General features: G+C 44.3%; 1 protein-coding gene across 6 annotated transcripts in view; it reads right to left on the minus strand.

The window, feature by feature from the left end:
• The window catches only part of PRDM4 (PR/SET domain 4), an 18,040-nt gene extending 7,280 nt beyond the window's left edge, over positions 1-10,760 (minus strand). The window contains exons 1-7 of one of the 6 annotated variants that reach the window (XM_080971684.1): positions 10,741-10,760; positions 5,561-5,694; positions 4,897-5,073; positions 3,402-4,190; positions 2,028-2,177; positions 1,315-1,362; positions 141-259 (exon numbers count right to left, since the gene is read on the minus strand). In XM_080971684.1, coding sequence (XP_080827810.1) covers positions 141-259; positions 1,315-1,362; positions 2,028-2,177; positions 3,402-4,190; positions 4,897-5,073; positions 5,561-5,693 — 1,416 coding nt within the window. In that variant the 5' untranslated portion in view covers position 5,694; positions 10,741-10,760. Of the gene's footprint in view, positions 1-140; positions 260-1,314; positions 1,363-2,027; positions 2,178-3,401; positions 4,191-4,896; positions 5,074-5,560; positions 5,695-8,514; positions 10,160-10,216; positions 10,544-10,740 lie in introns of those variants that run through there. The other 5 variants (XM_080971687.1, XM_080971682.1, XM_080971683.1 and 2 more) reach the window with 5 other exon arrangements.
• Positions 10,761-11,624: the final 864 nt, after the last annotated feature.

Consider the following 11,624-nt stretch of genomic DNA (forward strand, 5'->3'; position numbering starts at 1 on the left):
ACTTGCCACTTTTCTCACCATATGCAATGTCATGTTGCCATTTTTTGTGCATGCTCACAAAAGAAGACAAGGCAAACCCAAGTTGTCTTTTTTGCACAAGGTTCAATAATGAAGAGGAGAACATGACAACACAAACTGACCTTCCAAATGTGATTGGCAGCTTTGTCTGTCCAATCTGCTACTTCCATGGAGTGGCTCTGCTGCCCAATGAGGGGTCCAAAGCAAGTGCGTACAGGAATAGTTTCTCTAGCCAACACACCTGCCAACAGGTTTAAAAACAACAATCCACTGATTACACCTAACAAATTCCAACACCACCACTGCAAAGATGTAATGTTGTATAGCACTCAGAGGACTACTGCTAAGCATCAGCCCATGAAAGCATCTACAAAATGAGATAGTCACAGGAACAACTACTATCACATAACACTCTTGGGAGTACGCTCAACTGTTAATCACTGCATCAATCTATTTTTCTTCTAATATCAAATCATTTACTTTCAGTCGAGTTGTGAAAGTGAGGTCCTGACCTCCTGCGCTCATTTAAGTTTTCAAGGCACTTCCTGCAAAAATAGAAAATTTTTATTTCAGAAACTGCAGAAGCAGCCAGGAATATAGCAAGCATCTCAGGTTGCCAATTCTTTGCACAGTTAGAATAACTAGGTTCTCCATAATCTCCCCAGTTACTCCACTAAACATTTCCATCCAGGCTGTTAATTCTCACTCCAAGAGAGTGATGCCTTAAGGCAGAGGGTTTTCAACCATGGGGTTCCAAATGTACTGCTGTAGGAGAGAGATAGGTCATACTATCAGTTCAAGAAGACAGACCCACCAGACCTGGATGGTGTGGCACATAAATTGAATGTAAGCTCTTAGAAGATACCCCAGGATCTCCTGAAAGCCGTAAGAGACATACAAGGGTTCTGTAACAAGTTAGTCATTGCAGAAAGTGTCTCCTGAAGATATAAAGTCTGAAAGTCATTGGCCTGAGGGCTTTCAAGCCCTTTATGAACATTGCAGCAACAATGTCATGGCAGTTTCGGACTCAAGCATCACTCCTCCCACCGACTTATCTTTGAGTTTAATTAAACCCTTGCAAAACAGAGAAGATTAGGCCAAATAAAAGTTGCTACTTTAGCGGATCTGGAGCTGCGTTTTCAAAAGCACAAGTAACTATAATGTCACAGGGCTTAAATGAAACATTTAAAGACATGGATATAAATACAACCAATAAGTTTCTATGAATGCCCAGGCCTAATTCCACTAACTGACTGAGTCAGAGTTTCATTGCCAAAGTTTATCTAGTGGCCATACCCAAGGAGGAAGATCCAAGACATGTTGATAACTGACAATACTGCCCACCTGAAGAGAAAAGGTGACAATCTCTATTAGTGTAAACTAATGTACCTTTGCAGACATAAAAAATACGCTACAGAGAATACTACCTATTAAGAATCTTGCATTGAGTGGGAGTGAAATGACTTGCTGCTAGACTCTTGATCTTCTAATTATCAACCCCCACCTCCAGATCAACTACCTTCCTTAAGGAGCTGTGAGGCACTAAAATTTTATAGGGCTATATAATAGTTGCTGTAGCTAGGTTAACTGTTCTACATAAGAAAATGCAAACATGGTGGGGAAGCAGATGTTGTTGGACCCCAGCCAGCATGGTCAAGAGTCACAGATGATGGTAGTCCAGCAACATCTCAAGGGCCACAGTGTAGCCACCCCTGATCTAGGCAACAAGTCTCGACAATGTTATTGCTTTTCTCATTAATCACTTAGCAATAAGCACTGGCACAATATAAAAATACCTCCCACCGTTCTCTGACCACAAAACACATATTCTTGTCTTGTACACCCATTTACAAATGAACTGCCCAGACCCAATTTCTTTCCAAATGCCACCTTTTAATTATCTTGTTTTCCACTATTACCATGAGAGGTTTTATTCACTTGGGATTTCCTTTTCTCTCCCCAATCAACCATACCCCACCGCATAAAAATATAGCTAACGGTATCCTTACCAACTTCGGCTCCCATGAGAGACTGGCGGATGACAAGCTGTTTCGGGAGAGAAAGCCTGGCTCGGCTCTCGATTGGGGTGTCTGAAACAAAGGTCACAGGCCCGTGATCTGGACAATCAGATGGATAGGCCTTGTCACAGAGTGTGCACCCTGCAGTTGAGGGAGGACACAGAACATTGGGGATATTGTTACTGTAGCAAGTCAGGCAAGGGTGTCACAAATACAAAAAATCAAGTTACAAATAGTTAACGCAAAGAGCCTGCAGTCTTCTTTTTCTAATCCTGCACATTTGTAAATACAGTAATGACTTGCCCAGCTTTTTGTGGAAATTAAAAATTGCCTTCAAGTGACCAGGGCAGAAAATACTGCAGAAGTTGGGTTTGCTCAATTTTTAATTTATTTATTTGAGGGAGGAAATACACATCATTAACATACTGTAGGTCTGCATGGACAAGACCAATTTACACTAAATTAAAATGTGATGGAAAGACAGGTTCTTTATTCTGAGTAGCAGGTGGAGGTGAACTATTCCTATGTGCAGCAGGGATGGGGAAACACATGGAAGGGTGCTTACAAACAGACATAGTTTTAGTTAGAGGAAAGTCTGTTGTGGGAACATAGCCACTTAAAAGTCAAGATCAAGTTTTTCTTCCAGTTCCTGACCCAACAAAACTAACTGGCAAAAGGGTCCACCAAACAGGAAACCACCTTGTACCTTTCTTTGGGCAGAGCAGATTTTCAAGGGACCTGCTTCTATTGTCTTCTATTCTGTTTCAATTTTAACTTTGCAAGATAATATTGCAACCTGCCCTGGGCCTTTATGGTGAAGTGTGGCTAAGAATGTCTCCAAATAAATACAAGTAAGTGCTAAAAAGGGAAACAGGGCTTGTGTTCTTTTTTTAATAATGAAGATAACAAAACACCAAACAAACATGTAAGCAGGGAAAACACTTGGGACAATTAGAAAGCGGGGGGAGGGGCAAAGAACAATTGAGCTGCATTCACTTTAGAGCCTGTATGTATAGACGTGAGGGAATGAGCAGTGACAGTGGAACAACCCACACCCACTCCTGTGTCTAGGTATGTCTGTATGCACTATGAGCTGAAAAAACTTGTTTTTTGTAATTGGAAGGGAGAAATCAACTGGGCTGACAAAAAAGGAAAAAATACACACCAAAGTGTTGGTTTCTTTAAATGACAGTTCTGTACAATGTAAGATTTAGCCCAGTTTTCCCCAACTTCTGTTAGATTTCTTTTATGGTTCAGCTGGACTCTGCCACCAGAAGTAAATACGTTTACTGCAAGAAACGTTCTACCTTGCAGTGCAAAAAAATACCTAGAGACTGAGGCAAGCATACACTGACAAGCACTCACATATGGTAAACAAGGTAGCCATGTTCTCCTTGTTTGAATTGGAGTCCTCCATCTGCAGCGATGACGGCACAAAGGAAAGGTTGTCCGGGGAGACATCCACATGAGTTTGTCCCATGGCTACTTCCTGGCTTATGGAAGTCACAGGCTCCAAACTGAGACCCACTTCATGTAAGGAGACAGATTCCAGGGATGTGAGGTTGTGTGAGGTAGAAAGTGCCACACTCACAGAATTGCTGCTCATGGCCACCGCATGAATGGAGTCGCCAAGCGTCCTGTCAGATAGACCACTGACACGGCCTGCAATGTGGTCAGGCTCCATAACAACAGGAAGCTCCAAGCTGCTACCATGAATAGGAAGGACGCCATTATGACCTACAGTGTCCGTGGCTAAGCTGCTACCCACAGCATCCACAGCTAGAGGCTCATGACTATGGCTTCCATTTGCAATCTGTGAATGATCCCCAGCCACATCACCCATTGTAAGTTCCTCAGCCATCCTGTCAGTAGAGATTGGGCTGGTAACCCTCGAAACACTTTCCATGGAGATTGTGGTATCCAGAGCTACCTCATGGCTGTCGCTGGGATGCAAGCTTTGGGTGCTGTGTGTGTTCACTGAGCGGGAATCCATGGAGACAATGCCTGGTTCGAGACCCACCGTTCCATTGGGCTGGTAGGGATCTAGGCCTGAAGGGTTGTTGGAGACAGATAAAGCTGGATTACTATCAACATTTATATTGTTGGGGTGGATGTACTGAGGTGGAGGTCTGTCAGCTAAATAAGATAAAAGACCTGAAGAAGGGGAGAAAAGAAAAAGAGAAGGGAGGAAAAGAGAAGAGAAAGTGAGAAGAGGATCAGTTTGCAATAAAAAGTCAAGTTTCAAGTGGCTGAACCTAACAGCAATCTATATGTACAAATAAAAATCCAACAGTTCTAAATCTCTAATAGCCAACATGGTGAATTCCAGATGTTTTGGACTTCAAACCCATCATCTTTGATCACTTGGCAGCACCTGCTGGGGCCGATGGGAGTGTAGTCCAAACATGCGGAGGGTGACATGTTGTCTACTCCTGTTCTAGAGGCTGTTGCTCTTTGAAGCCACCTTGAACTCCTTTGGGATAAAGGGCAGGATATAAATTTAATAAATAAAAACCCCAAATCATGAAAAAGTTAAGACTAACAAACAGCAATTCTATGCAGTTCCAAGATTTCTAAAGCCATGAGAGAAAGAAAGCAAGGCATACAAATACAATTCTGCGAAAAGCCTGCTTCTGTATATGACTAATGGTTAAACGTTTTTTTAAAAATGGGAGAGACTTCCTTAACTTACCAAGTTTTTAACCCTTTCCCTGAAATATATATCCTGCCATCTAACCCACAGGGGCTTTTAGGACCAACATTATTACTCATTCCCCCTGCAAGAGGTTCTCCCATAAACCTTCCTGCTGAATAAAGACTTCAATCTCAACACACGTCTCCATCCAGCCGCACTACTTACCAGGTAGAATGTGTCTGAAGTAGCTGCTCTCCAGGTGAGGGTATGGCGGTGGAGGTAGGGTATAGTTTCTCTCTGGTATTCCACACATCACTCCCCGATCCCCAATGCCCATTGGAAGCATCAGGGATAAAGCAGAGGGTAAGGAGGGCCCCAAATTTGGAATTGCAACTGGTAATCCTAGCAGAAACAAAATGCAAATAAAATGCAATTATACTGCCAATAAATTAAGAAGCAGCATTGGGGGGGGGGGGGTTAAAATGAGGAGGATCATTGAAAGTATTGGTTTCTAACCACAATGGGGGAAATGCTGCTTAAGCTTCTTTTAATAGTTTTTCACCCCCTTTGCTGCTGTTCTTGGGAGTTGCTTCACAGCAGAACTCTGCACTGTGGGTAGTCATTGTATTTTTGGTAACATTTCAAAAATGCTCATATAACTGAAAGTATATGGAAATGCCACCAGGATCCCCAGATGCCAAGCTTTGGTAGCAGGAGCACCATAATACGAGACAAAGGACCAAAGTAAGAGCAACTTCCGTTGAACAGAGGAATGCAGGCCTCCAACCTTTCCTAGGCCTGGTCAGCTGCACACCTTCTCCTAGTCTAAACAGCACAAAGATATACATAACACAAAAAAGAGCCCCCCCCCCCCAGCTTGCTATGTTACCTGGTGCTGGTATGGCATTGTGTGTTGGTGAGGAAGCCAACCCTAAGTGGCTTCCCGAGACAGTCAGGGCATTGCTCACAGAGGAAGCCGTCAGCTGCTCCATCCCTACAGGGTTCAGGCTCATTTCATTCATCCTAGACAAAAGAAAACGTGTAACACATGCAGATAAAATTCCAGCCAAGCAAGTTTTCAGACCTGCTCCTTATCTTGCCCAAAGTTTTCCACTTAATTTACATACATTCACTGCTGCAAACAGTACACTACATAGTTATACAACAATGTGTTATGTTCTCAAGGGGCTTACAAACCATCCCCCACAGAGATTAGATCAGGGATGAGGAACTGTTGGGTGCCCCCAGATGCTGTTGGGTCCCAGCATGTGTCCAGTGATCGTGGATGATGAGAACTCAAATCACACAGCAGCTGGTTCCTATCCCTGGATTAGGTCAAGCCTCAGCATGTCATTTATTGATTGTGTTCTTCAATGGTAAAAGATTCCAGATTATTAATATTTTGATTTCTTCTCTAGACTTTTACAATATTTGTTTTTGCACATTTTGACAGGATAAATCAAGAGACGTATATCAGGTCTACAGAAAAAAAACTTATTTATACAGAACATTTCTGTGTACAGCACAATGCAACTCAAAAACTTGAAAGAAGCCTTGCTAGATCAGACCAAAGATTAATCTAGTCCAACATATTTTCTATGGTGGCCATCCACATGCCTATGAGAAGCTCACAAGTTCAATTATTGTGATTTATTTAAAAGAATTTTCAGCCATCTAAAATCGACATCAATACAGTGGTACCTCGGGTTACATACGCTTCAGGTTACATACGCTTCAGGTTACAGACCCAGAAATAATACCTTGGGTTAAGAACTTTGCTTCAGGATGAGAACAGAAATTGGGTGGTGGCGGCATGATGGCAGCGGGAGGCTCCATTAGCTAAAGTGGTGCTTCAGGTTAAGAACAGTTTCAGGTTAAGAACAGTTTCAGGTTAAGAACGGACCTCCGGAACGAATTACGGTAAGTACTTAACCTGAGGTACCACTGTATTGGCAGCATACAATTGCCATTGGATGTACTGGGGTTTTTGCATAATCAGTGTTGTATGTGTAGCAGGACCAAGAAATCACATTATTTAATATTGGGTGCCTGTCCAGTGATGTCCTTCTGTGGGCAGAAGGCACTTTGATCCAATGAAGGCTTCCCTCAGCAGAATGGGAAAGGAGGCCATCTTCACCAATTCACCCTCCTCCCCTCCAGCTTCTTATATGACCTCCCATGCGGCTCCAAGAGTTTCTCAATCCTCTGGACCAGAAGATTCCATTTTTTCCTGTTCCCCCCAATTCCCCTCCCCCTTCACACCATTTTCGTGCCATTTCTTTTTTTCCTGTGCACACCATTTTTGCATCACAAAAAAGGCAAGCGTGTATGTTAAATAAGCGCAAGTTGTAAGTTACCTGTATCTGCATGGATAGCTTTTTGCTACATGTTAGAAAGTGCAACAATTCTATCACTGAATGATAGAGTAGTAGGGGAGTTAGCGTAACAAGGTGTAGATACTGATTGAGAAATATTGCAAGCTAAATTAGTAACACTAGCAGTATCGTCCTGTTGATATTTACACATAAGTCCTTGTGGGTTCATTTGGGACCTTTGCCTACTTAAGTGTGCTTAGGTCTGGCGGCATTTATTTGGAATATTTATGAACTGCTTAACATTACAAAATACCATAGTGGTGTACAATAATAAAACAATAAAAACGTAACAAGTAAGAACAGTTATAAAAAGAAATTAGATACTGCCCACAATTCAACTCCTCCTCCTGGGAAAGCCAGTAAAAAATAAGTTTATAGCATTTGAGAAGTATGGAGCCCAGGTGTATAACACACATAATGGCCCAATATTCTTTTACAGTGGTACCTTGGGTTAAGAACTTAATTCGTTCTGGAGGTCCATTCTTAACCTGAAACTGTTCTTAACCTGAGGTACCACTTTAGCTAATGGGGCCTCCCGCTGCCGCCATGCTGCTGGGCGATTTCTGTTCTCATCCTGAAGCAAAGTTCTTAACCCAAGGTACTATTTCTGGGTTAGCGGAGTCTGTAACCTGAAGCGTCTGTAACCCGAGGTACCACTGTACAGGTTTTGAAGAAATGAAGCATATGAGAAGTTACTGTTCAACAAACAAAAGTAACTGTGCAGCGCTAGAAGGAAAGGACATCTTTACTTTTTCTCCTTTTTCATCCTCTATTACCTGAACACATCAGAAGCAGGTAGGTAGCCGTGTTGGTCTGCTGTAGTCGAAACAAAAACAAAAAATCCTTCCAGTAGCACCTTAGAGACCAACCAAGTTTGTTATTGGTATGAGCTTACATGTGCATGCACACTTCTTCAGTATCTGAAGTATCTGAAGAACTGTGCATGCACATGAAAGCTCATACCAGTAGCAAACTTAGCTGGTCTCTAAGGTGCTACTGGAAGGAATTTGTTTGTTTCAACATCAGAAACAATGTTCTATCAATTGTTAACAAAAAGCGAGTTTACAAGACAAAACGATTACAAAATTGGCCCTCATTTTAAGCTGACTAATCAGCTAATTAAAGTTTTCAACTTTAATTATTACCTAACTAGACATACACACTTTATTATTTTCCTTCTTCCATCTCTTTGCTCATGTAACTGAATATTTAACTCTGTTACAAATGCTCAGTCACTCAAGACATTACACAGAGAAGCACTCTAGTTGCTTAGAAAGCTGAGGTAATTTTAATCTGTTCTAGTATTTTAACTTCTGTGTGTTTTAAAGTATGGTTGTAATTTTTTCTCAGTGTTATTGTCTTGTAAACCGCTTTGTGGTTTTTTAGAAGCAACTGGTGTAGAAGTTTTAAGAAATGATTTTTTAAAAAGAGAACAGAAGCAAGGAACCCCCTGAAGACAAATATTTACCTTTCCTTTGAATGCTGTCAGACAATTCTGACAAATAGTCAAATACTTCTTACTATTTCCTACAGTTTTCTCCAGTTTGCTCTAAAACTCCCTGCACCTGCATAATCTCTGTGATAATCTTGAAAAGAAATCAATGCTCTGCACTTGCCTTCACAAAAACCTGAAGATGTATCACATCCATCCACAACTCTTCAAAACTGCTGATATGGACAAGGATCAATGACTTAACAGTATCCACAAAATGTTTAAGACATCACTTTTTTGTGGCCTTAAGGTCATAGTTTGCATCACCAACATACTGTATGTCTTTAATGAACTTTTTGTTTCCAGTGTTGAACTGTTTCTTGTGAAAGTTGTAAACTGCTCTAAGCAGTGCTTTTTTTCAGGGGGTACTCAAGGGTACACAGTACCCTTTTTGTTGTTGTTTAAAAACTGTGGCACTTAATGTAACAACTTCATGGCGAGTACCAGCACCTATTTTCTAGGGGGGGAAACACCGGCTCTAAGCAATATAAGGCAAAAAAAACATGCAAAAATAAATGCCTTTAGACAGTTCTTTTTTTCAGGCAGAACTTGCCAGAATTCAGTTCTGGCACCTCTCAGGTGGGTGCCATTGCCATTCTAAGAAAACAATTATTTTCTGTACATTACGGGTGACGTTCTTTCCCTCCACCACCCTTAAAATGAATGGTGAATTATGTAAAAGTGACATAAAAGTGCTTGAAGTGCATGGCATGGGTGCAACCTAATTTGTAAACTCCCTGTGTAGGGACCAAAGCAGCAAGTCCATCAATCAGGCAACTTAACTACAACTTTAACAGGAAATATGAGAAGCAGACTGCATTTCCAAAAGGGATTGTGAAACCTGAGGTGGGGTGAACACTCTGTGGGAAGGCACTGTTACAGCTGAAAGGCACAGCATCTTTGGTGTGTTGTGTGCTTGCTGAGAACCAGCTATGCATACCTCTTGATACAGACTAGGGAGAGTGCTAGAAATTACAGTGAATAAAAAGCCAACAGGCAATATGGAATGACTGTACTGCCAGCTTCTGCTTTTCAAACCACAAATTATTTTAATTATTCTCACACCTCGTCTCTCAACATAGTGCTGCAATATTACAGCAATGAAAAAGAGCATCAGTTATCACCTTTTGTTTGGCATTCCAATAAAGTTAACCCATCAGTATCACATATACGTTACACCATTTTATCATTTATGATCCTGCCAACTCCCAGTGTTTAATGTACCATCCTCTCCCGTTGGGAAGCTGTTTAATAAATACACAGCTGACTTAAACCAAGTCAAGTCTAGTTCACTATGTGTTTCAGGCAGAAATCCTCCCCAACACCTGAACACGCCAGGGATTGAGAACCTGGAAGCATCTGCGTGCAAAGCAGACTCTGAGCTTCAATGCCTGCCTTCGACCCTTCCCAAGACTTAGCATGCTAGAAATCCCGGCTCCTGCTGCGACTATCCCGTTAAATCTCCATCTCTGGAGCGCTTTCCCTCCTTCGACACAAGTGCCTGCTGCAAAATCGCCGTTTGCTCCGCAGCCTGAGGGATTATCCGTCTAGCGGCACTCTGGACGCGCCCAGAGGCACCCCACGCCACATAACCCAAGGCTCAACTTCGGGGGCTGGAAACGAGGCTCAGCAACCGGCGCAAACTCGGCCCCACAAACGCACCTGTGAGCCCTCTCACCTGTGATGCATTTACCTGGCGAGGCCGGTGGGGCTGAGGGGGACCCGGCGGCGGCGGTAGCAGCAGCGGCCTCCTCCGCCGCCTCCTCATCTGGCCTCCCCGCTCAGCCGCCGCCCTTCTCCGCCCCAGGCAGGCGAGCAAGCGAGCAGGCATCGACCTAAGGCAGCAGCAGCAGCAGCAGCAGCCGCCGCGGCCACGGCCGCCTCCCGCCCCACCTCAGCGCAGGCCCCGGCCTCCGCCAGGGGAGCCTCATGGGAGGAGGCGCGGCGCGGCAGCCGAAGGAACAGCGCCCCCTTCCGGAAGGGGAGGTGGCGCAGCTCCACAGAACAGCTGCTCCCTGAGGGGACGAGGCGCGCGAGAGCGGGAGAGAGCGCGCGCGCGCGCGCTGGCAAAAGCCGGGGAGGGGAGGGGAGGGAGGGGGAGCCGCGCTCAGAACGGCGATGGCTTCCGCTCCCTTCCGCATCCAGGAAGCGACCCCCCCTCCTCTCCTCAGCCCGCGCGCCGCCGCTCTTCTCTAGATTGGCCTGTTCGCCCTTCGCTGCAACGGCTGCCCTTTCGCTCAGGAGTCCTTGCGCGCGCCGGCTCCGTCCTGACGAGAAAAGGCTTCTCTGGCCGCTGCACCTTCGCGCATGCTCAGCAGTGCTTCTCTCTCTTTCTCTCTCTCTCGTGCTCTCCATTCCTGCCGCGATTGGGCGGGGGCGAGCGAGCGGGGTTGGGGAGCAGGGAGGGCTGGTAATACGCGTGCCTGGTGGTGGATCCTCGTGCTGCCTAATACAGTTACCTCGCAAGTAACACCTCCCCTCTAAACACACACACACATAACTAGGAAGAGGCTTGCTTGCAGGCAAGCGGGTGATAAGCTTGCAGCTTGTTTTATAATCAGTTTACGACATGGAAGTGATCGCCTAATAAAACCTGTGTCTATTTGCCACTACGCGTCGGATATTTTCTTTGCGCAACTCTGATCTCTTCAGCTTCTCCCCCCCCCCCCTCCCCAAAAAAGCGATATATTTGGAGAATGCAATGAAAAACGATCAAGGGCATGGAAAAATTTTCCCCCATGAGTATGGTATCTGGAGCTCTTTAAAAACAGGACAAGGGATGGAGGGGAGCCCGTTAAAGGTCCTTGATTACCCAAAGAAAGGGTTGGGGGACAAGGCATGGAGGTTTGTAAGATGACGTGCGGAGAAAATGGGTAGGGAGACGTTTCTCTCCATAAGACTAGATGCGCACAATGAAGCCGAGTGCTGGCGAACTTAAAACTATGGAATTCGCTCCCATGGGATGTAGTGATGGCTACAAACTTCCACGACTCTGAAAGATTAGACAAATCCACAGCTACTGGCCATGGTGGGCTGTGTTTTCCCTCCACTGCTGGAGGCAATAGCCTCTGGGCTCCCTTTGCTGG

Source organism: Podarcis pityusensis, assembly GCF_964106645.2.
Source record: "Podarcis pityusensis genome assembly, chromosome: 10".
Lineage (NCBI taxonomy): Eukaryota > Metazoa > Chordata > Lepidosauria > Squamata > Lacertidae > Podarcis > Podarcis pityusensis.